This window comes from Lichenostomus cassidix, chromosome 4A (genome assembly GCF_008360975.1).
Source record: "Lichenostomus cassidix isolate B80296 chromosome 4A, HeHo_3.0, whole genome shotgun sequence".
NCBI lineage: Eukaryota > Metazoa > Chordata > Aves > Passeriformes > Meliphagidae > Lichenostomus > Lichenostomus cassidix.
The window spans coordinates 11626974-11635924 of NC_139485.1; the positions used below are offsets into that span (position 1 = coordinate 11626974).

Sequence of the window (8951 nt, forward strand, 5' to 3'; positions counted from 1 at the left end):
GGGAAAAAACTGCCCAAAGACCACAGGCACAGAAGATGGAGCCCCATAGCCCAACAACTGCTGACCACCTGCCAGTGCCCCAGCCCACCCTGCCAGCTGCTTGTTGGTGCAGTGACACTTCAGCAATAGGCAGACATTAATTTTGACTCAATAAACCTCAGAGACCTGAGCAGGAGCTTCCAGACTCCCCTGGAGCATGAGTGTGACTGCTCAAGTAATAAATCTTGGAAATGCCAAGCTCCAGTGTGATGCTCAGGACATTGCAGCAAGGCTGAGCATGGCTACAGCATCTCCTGTAGCAGCTGGGGTAAGGCTGGCTGGGATTTGCCATGCTGTGTCCCTTGGGACTCTGCAGCACATCCAGCTCCACCAGCCAGTGCCACAGGTGTCAAGGGGTTATGGGTGACACGTGAGGACTCAGAGCATCAGCACCCACAGCATGAACTGGGGTCTGTCTTGAAGTTAAGTTTCACTTCATGAAAACGTAATTTTCAATATTTCATTAGGATCTCTACCATCTGTTAAACATCATCCCAGAGAGTCTGGTGACACTCTAAATGAAGCTGTGAAGAGATGCGTTTGTTTTAGATGTAATTGGACAGCTGTTTTATTATGAGTTAATGAACTATGATGATTAAAAAGAATTCAGTTTTAGCAAACCATGTATTAACAATTACTCTGGACTAAAATCACAGCTAAGCAAGTGCTAGACAACTTTCATGACAATGACTGGAAGCAGAAGATGAAAGGGAAAACCAGTGAGATGCTACAGGACAAGAGGTATCTCCAGGCCTGGCTCCCTGCATCAGGCATGGATTCCCTGGGCTGCACCACAGGAATCACTCCACACTACCACCATCTCCTCTGGCCCAAAGCCCCTTTTGGCCCAAATCCATCATCAGGGTCTGCTCACTTCTTCCATCTTCCCAGACCCTCTTCATGCTCATATGCCCCCACTCCCCTGGCCACAACACCCCATGAGGGGCTGGTGGAAGGGAGAGGGGACAGTGATAGCAGCAGGCTCAAAGATAATTGAGACAGAGATATAATTGACTTCTTTGTGGTTGCAAAACATACTTCAGGCAGCTTTTCCCCCTGCCCTGGGTCACTTTGGCTAAGGTTGTTTGCCCTGGAGGCATTGCACAGAAGGTGATGCTCCCTGATGTAGGGCTGTGTCTTTCCTGATGGTGAGGAGACCTGAGCACCAGCAGCACCATGGAAAGCTGATCTTGAGCTGGGAAGTCCTGTATTTGTCCTTCCCACACTTTCCAGTTTAGAAGAGATTTTTATATTTCAGCTGGACCTTGTGCCAAAGACCAGAAGCCACAGAAAGCAGCTGAAATTTCCATAGGGGCTTCCCAGTTCACATGGAGCAGTTTTTAAGCAGAGGAGTCTTTGCTCTAGAGAGTTTCAGAGAAAAAGTTCTAAGGAGTTAAATGAAGACAGGTGCATATGCCACGTGTGCAAATCATTATGTCCTTCTGTTAAAATAAATCTGTTCCAAATCACTGTGACTTCCCAACAGCTGCCTGCTGATCTTTCTCCACTTCAGCCCTCCATTTGGCCTTCTTTTCTGTGTTCAGCCTCAGCAGTGTCTGATCCTTCTTCGCAGCCTGGAAAAGAGTTGGTGGAAATCACTGCATGCACAAAGTTGCCACAACTAAATTTCCTCACACTTCCACTGACACTCCACTGTCCTTTTTGATATTTTGCAGTGATAGAAGTGAATGTATTTTGTTGTTATACTACATTTTCAGCATTTGCAGCAGGAAAAATACACTGTAAATCATTTAGAGGTACACTGGGACTTGCAAGCCAAACTGACCCAGCAGTGGGATGGGATAGGAAGAAGTGTCCCAGCTCTTGGTTACCATGGTGGCATCCAGGCCAGACAAGCAGGACCACAGGAGCCTCCTGGCTGACAGGTGCCAGGCAGAACCAGGTGCCATTGACACCATCTGAACTGCTCCATCACCTCTGGCCCAGCCTCCTGCTGAGACATCATCCAGAGCATTGCCTGCGCAGGTTTATGATGGAGTGGGTCAGAAGGAAAACATTAATCAGCAGGTTGTGCTCCCCCATGCCAATCTCTCCTCTAGAGAAGGGATGATACAGATCCTGTGCATACGTTGTACTTGTTGTCAAACCTGTCACCCAGGCATTTCCTTCCAAAGAACATACAGAAACCATACGTTAAGTGAACTGGTTCACCCCAAAACAACACTCACTTCTTTGCCGGTGATGATCATGGTCACACAGCCCAGCACAGTCAGTGCAATCATGATGTAGCAAACCCTTATCCTGACGATGTTCCTTGCTGTGTCAAGGACCTCAGACCTGTGGAGGACAGAGCAGAGTTTCCATTCTGGGGCCATGCCACCCAGGCCAGGCAATGCCACCCTCAGGGAATTAACAGCCCAGCACAGCACAGCCTCTTCCAGGCAGTAGGCACCAGCCCCATGAGCATCTGCCTGCAGTGGGAGGCTGAGCTGGGTCAGAGCAGATGATTGCACCACCCAGGAGTTTTCTTCCCAAGCAGCCAAACAACCCTAGCCATCACTAGAAAATCTCCACCGCCTTCCATGAGTGACTCCTGGCATATAAACAACAATTCTCGTTTGCAAGAAACTGCAGAATGGCAATGAAACATCCATGAAATAATATCCAGACATGGATTTACTCACACCTGCAAGGGGAAGGACGGCTGGAGGTGCTCCCAGGATGTCCCAAGTCACAAGCACTAGGACTCCAAAACTGAGTGACAATCCTTTAACAAAATATCTCAACGAGGAGGTGAAACCACAGCCCAGACATGGGGAGCTCATTGCACACATCTGTCACCAAAGCTGTATGTAGCCCCAACTTCTTATTAAAATGTATGCAGCATTATTAATTGCTAATCAGTAAAACCTAGCAAAGCATGCAAAAATCCAGAGTGAATGGTATCTTACCATGGTGACTTCTGAGTTACAAAGCCACTTGTCTTGCAAAAGACAGTTCATGTAAGTCTGAAATTTATGATAACTAAAACAAGTGAATCCAGTTTACTTCACAGGGAATGACAAAAAGTTACACGACTTTTAGAATTATTCACTATTATTTTTGGAAACCAGCATGCTGCATACTGGGGTCTCAGTCTGTGTGTTCACAGCCAAAATAATCTTTCTGACAGGTCCACTTACGATATGTGCCTGGGAATGTCCTCCTCCTTTTTAAAGCGTCCTGACCATACTAACACCTTTTTATCAAAATTTGTAGGCCTCCTGATATTTCTGAAAGCTTCTTTACCTGTAAGAGATTTTGTAAAAAGCAATGAGTTAAGCTTCAAGAAGGGAAAAGAGTTTTTGTTACAAGGGGAAAAGGATTGAAAGTCCAAAATTACACTTTTCTATCCTGTGAGAGCTAAGTGTGTGACAGACTCAGCAGCTGATGCAAGGTATTTTGTTACATTTGATGCTTATTCAATTTGACTTTTTTTCTTTAATTTTGGTAGGTTTTAAACTAAAAATCTCTTCTAAACTTCTTCATTAAGGGGATAAATGATGTGGGGCTGAAATCCCCAAGCCCACGGCATCCTCTTACCCTGCAAGCATTTTGCTTTCAAGTGGCTCAACTAGTGAGTTAAGCGAACTGCCAGCAGCACAAGGAGCTAAGTCCTCAACAGCTTCTCCTAAGATCACTGATGGAGAGATGAGGTCTGCTAAAATGCAGCCCTGTTGGAGGCTGGCAGTTGTTCTCATGCAAGCTGGGTACCACATTACTGCACTCTAATGATGATACATTACACCCCATCAGGCTACCACGGTGATGCCATTTGCATGCTGTCACCCACAGCACAAAGGAAAAGGACTCTGGCTCCTCTTGATGGAAACAAGCCCAATAACAGGCAACAACAAGGACAGTGGCAGGGAGACCCTGCAAAACTAGAATTAGGGCATGCAGGAAGGGATGGACATGAAGATGTCCCCATTCTCAGTGTCCTGAACTCTCTTCCCATTGCTGGATTGCTGGTGCTCAGCTGAAAGGAAATCACTGCTGCTACACAACAGGGCATGGGGAGCATCTCTTCCTTCCTGGGTTGAGATGGTGAAATTACCTTAAGTGCCTTGGCCCCAGACCTGCTCACACATGTCAGGACTTGTGAATGGCTGAAAAATCCCAGTTGTAAATCTTGGCCCAGGTAAATTTAATCTCCTGCTTCTCCTATTTCTCTTACAGGGTGCAGTGAGAGCAGGACAGCTACATCAGCAAGTGCCAGAATCAAATCTGCAGCAAGCAGTACACTGGATTGCTAAAAGCACAGGCTCCAATCCAAGGAAGACAAGGGCAAAGCTCCATGCTGGAGAGCCCCAGCCATGCCCTAGGAGCTCAGACAGCCCAGCCTTGCTGGGTGAGGGTCTGCAAAGGCACAGCCAAGAAAGTGGTGGTGTAGGTTAAGAAGAGAAACTGTGTCCATGCCAGGACACTTGTCCATGTGGGAGCAGCCCATGCCACGTAATCTGGGGCACTTCCTGGCACAAGCACACACAGCTGTGGGTGGAACTTGGCAAGGACTGTCAGGGGAAGCAGAGGGGAATAAGTCCTCCCCTTGCACCAGCCCTGCACATGCAGGGACATGTGCTGTTCCTCCTCTGGACTCCTGGGTAAGAAGAGGAACATTTAGTTATCTGTTTTAATTGAAATGTTCCCTGACATGAAGTACCAGCTGGTATTTGCTGCCATAGGAGGAGGGCTATATAACACACCAGAAAAAATTCTCCCCTGTGCACTATGCTGGTCAGAGCTCTGGGTGTGCTTGCAGCCCCAGACACATTTGTAACCCCAGGAGATGCAGCACCGCAGTAACTCAGCCACGGGTGAGAGTTACTTTCTCACTCTTTCCTGCAAATACCCTTTCCCTCCATGCTGTAGCATGAAGCAGTGACCAAAGGCTTTCTACCCACCTGGATCAGCCTCCTGCAGAGCCATGTCCTGGGCATTCTTTGCCTTGCTGCCAGCAGCTCTGGTGGGGCACAGGACTGGCCGAGCCACCCTCTGCCACAGCCCAGGGCTCAGCAGCCTCCTCAGCATCCTGCCCTGGACCACCACTGCCCCACCAGCCTGGGCAGGAGTTCAGGAACTCTTCTAGGAGTTATTAAAGTAAAAACACCCCTTCCTGTAAGAAGGGAGCAGCATGAACTTCCACCCTGACTGACAACAGGTTTTGCTTACGTCGCGATGACGAGTTCAAGTTATCACCTGTGCTTAGCAAAAGGACACGCCTTGGGAGCTGGGCGGGCAGAAGTCACTGCTGTGGCTGTTCACACCCAGCCCAGACTCTGCCCCAAGCTCCCCATCCCAAGGAGCTGCTCAGGAGAGCAGTGCTTATTTACATTACTTTCTCAGTCCTTACTGTGGAAGAGCTAAAATAGGACAGTGTGCTGTATTTCCCCAAAGATATGCTTAGTGAGTGCTAATTATCACAGCTGGTTAAGCTGTTAGAGTTCTTAATTGTTCTCAGCCACAAAATAATCTTGCAAATCAGTTGCTTTAAACAGATTTTCTGAAAAGGAGCAGTGTTTACCCCATCTCAGAATAAATGTGTTTTGGCAGCAGGAAAATAAAGTTGATGTCTGTATCTATAAATGCAGTATGGGGAGTCCATCTCACATCCAGACTGCAAACTTTCCTAGCAAATAAATACACTTCAGATATGTTACAGGTTTAAAATAGTAAACTAAGAAATTATAACAAAAACCTTAGCTGATGTAGTATTTTTTAGTCAGTAAAATTGTCTCTGGAATGCAGTGGTGCCTACAAAGTATTTGCCCTCCACAAAATCTGGATAGGGCTGAATGTTTTCCATAACACCAGCTGTCCTAACCAGAGAATGAACCACAACTAATGCTGTTTTATCACTTTGACATTTATCCTGCATTTTGCACAAAATTCTCACTGATGGGTCAGGAAATGGAAATGCAAAATACTTGTCTCATTTGGAGCCATGGGGTATTTACTCTCCTGGGATCAGCCCTAAAGCTGATTTACAGGTAGGGGAAAAAATTCCATTCAAAAATGAAGAAGCAGTTTCCAAAAGCAAAGTTTTCAGAACTATTTAGTAATACTATCAAATGCAATATTGCAGATAATCAAAGTCTGTCTAAGCAAGGGGAGGGACTGCAAGGGAAGAGTGCTTGGGATGTTGTCAGGGTTATTCTTAAGGGGCTGAAAGGATGAAAGACGTGAAACAGATGCAGCTCTGGCTCCTCAGCTCCTGCCCCAAGAAAAACCCTACCATTTATAGAGATATTTTATATTTTTTGAGAACATGGAGTTAATGATACTGAAAAAATAAGAAAATCACAGCAGTGACAACCATGGTTTTTCCTCTTTCATGAAAGCACCACGATGTATCTGGACATAGCACAATGTGTTCAGCTTAATTCACTAGTAATTTGGTAAAGCAAATTAGATCCATTTCCAGATTAGGAACCCATACAGAAAATAAATACTGGTTTGAGCTTCCAGCTGCAAACAAGACCTGCAAACAAGCAGAAATCAGTAGATGTGATTATGTTGGAAGAAGCAGAAGGAAAAGCTGGTAAAGTCACAGAAGATATTTGTGTCCTGCTCAGGATTTCCCTGTGAGAAAGTGGGCATGAGGAAAGATGCATTTATAGCCTGAAGTTTATGGTCAGCACCTCTGAGCATCCCCACAAACCCCCTTCTCCCCTTGCAGAAGACCTGCTGTGTGGAAAAGGAGCTTTGCACACCTGGACATCCCTCAGTCCCCAGTCCAGGGGGGCAGGAGGGGCTGTGGGCAGTGGATGGATGTGATGCTTTGGTGCTGATGTCACAGTTGGCTCCAGCTGTGCAGACCATTAGAGCATCTTCACTTTAACAAACACTCTCCAAAATACTTGTTGCAAAGGTGACTGTCTTTACGTGTGTCTGATTATGTATTAGAAGAGAAAAAAAATGAACATTTTTATTTTATGTCTTAGTTTCTCAAAAGCAGAGAAAACCGTGAGGTTTGCAGGCCTCTGGTGCTTATCCACCTAGGGGTTGCCAATTGTTTCCTCTAGCAGACATGCCAGCTAACAGCTGTATTAATCATGTCTGCTGTGAGCAAAAGGCACTTCAGGATTTATTATGCCAGCATTTGGAAGTGAAAAGACACAGAGGTCCTCACGAAACCACAAAGGCAGTTACTTGTTCCTGAATTCTACTTGTTTTTCTGGCACCATGAATGCTTAATGACAGGCTGAGTTTTACTGCAGTGCATGAAAGCTATAGACACCTCTGCTTTAGGAATTCCAGCTTTCCTTTATACACTGTGGATCTCCCTCTGGCCCAGAGCAACTTGAATCCTTTCCTGAACAGCAGAAAGATGCAGAATGCTCTTGGACCAAGGTAGCCTTGTGTGCAGCCTGATGACCTTAGCTCTCCTTAGAGATGTTTTGTGCCTATTGCAGTGAATGCACATCCCTCTCTGCCCAGGTTACCACACATCCCCAGGAGGCTCATCCAGTCACCCCCACACCAAGCCATCACTGGATACCCACCAGTGACTCATTACCAGAGTGCAGCCTGTATTTCATAACCATTAAACTCATGGGTAGGGAGTTTATTGAATAGCAGCAACAACTTGTTCAGAGATGCAGAATTAGCAAAACTGGGTCTAAAGCACCATCTGCTCCACCTTCCACATCCTTCTGCTGGGAGGAGAGCAGGACTCCAGCTCCTGGACAGTACAGAAAACACTGACCAGCTCTACAGATATCCCCCAGGCTTCCTCTGACCCTCACTGCAAGGAGAGGGCACAGACCTGTAGGGTTTTGAGTCACAAAAGACCAGACTAGCTCAGACAGAGCAGAGGATGGTCTGCAGCTACGGTGGTGCAAATTCACAACATTTCTGGATTCTGTGTGAGAATGATATGTAGCTGCAACACTTATTGCACATGGTGCCGATGCTGGCAATTTAAACTAAACAGAAAACCTCACAGGGCTCCATCCTGGTTCTGCATTCTCTTCACATCCCTTCTGCCACCTCAAACTCTGCTATTCCAGCTGCCTCCACAGCAAGGACTAGCAGCCAGTCCCTGAACATACTCCAAAAACTTTTTCAGAACTGGAACTGAGAGGCCACAATATAAACTCTATTGTTGTTTGTAAAACTCCATTGCTCTGGCTTCTGGCTGACATCCTACTGTTATTCCCAGTGCCTTAATTCTGATTATTATCAAAATTATTGCAGCAATGAGAAACTTGGACTCAGGTTCTCTTCACTTGTCCTTCTGCTGCTTTCAACTGCCATAGGAATCCTCCAGGAGCCCCAGGTTCCCACACATCTCTTTACACCTCCTTGTTCATTTTCATAATAATGCATAACTAATCTTTTTACTCATACACAGAAAAGAATTCATAGGAGTATTCAAACAAAAAACGTATTACTCTGCAAAGCTGTTTTCAGTGTGCTCAAAAACAAATGGCTTACCATCGGGCTCTGGTTTGCATGCCATGAAAACTTCTTACATGAGGGCTGTGATGGGGAACAGAAGATAATCTTATCTTAAAATTCTTCGCCTTCCCCAATCTAATTAAATATGCAGCAGAGCTCTGTCTTGGTTCCTAGACAAGATAAACAGCAATCCTGGATGGGCTTGTGGCTCATGAAATTCTAAGTGAGTCAGGAAATATTCCACCACACAACTGGATATCCTCCAGCAGCACAATTTAACAAAACAAGAGCAAGGCATTTCTCTGAAATGTCTCGCTCACCTGCAGACTCCCAGCCCAAGAGCTGGGATGGGATGGGGTGCCCTGGGTGCAAAGGACAGGGTTTATAACAGCTTGTGTCAGAAGGACAAAGCTCATGGCAACAAAACTAAAGTTAGTCATTGCTCTGGCAAAGCCCCAGTTTGACCTTTCCCAGGGTTTGGGATGGTCATGCAGAGGTGATGAGGTGGC

General features: G+C 46.1%; 1 protein-coding gene across 1 annotated transcript; it reads right to left on the reverse strand.

Moving 5' to 3' along the window:
• Nucleotides 1–578: 578 nt before the first annotated feature.
• Nucleotides 579–5229, reverse strand: LOC146437475 (protein FAM162A-like). The gene is made up of 4 exons (XM_085060531.1): nt 4944–5229; nt 3183–3288; nt 2229–2337; nt 579–1613 (listed from the first exon to the last, which is right to left on the reverse strand). Exons 1-4 carry the CDS (start codon nt 5068–5070, stop codon nt 1506–1508), a joined length of 450 nt encoding a protein of 149 aa, XP_084916657.1. The 5' UTR covers nt 5071–5229; the 3' UTR covers nt 579–1505.
• Between the last annotated feature and the right edge of the window lie 3722 nt (nt 5230–8951).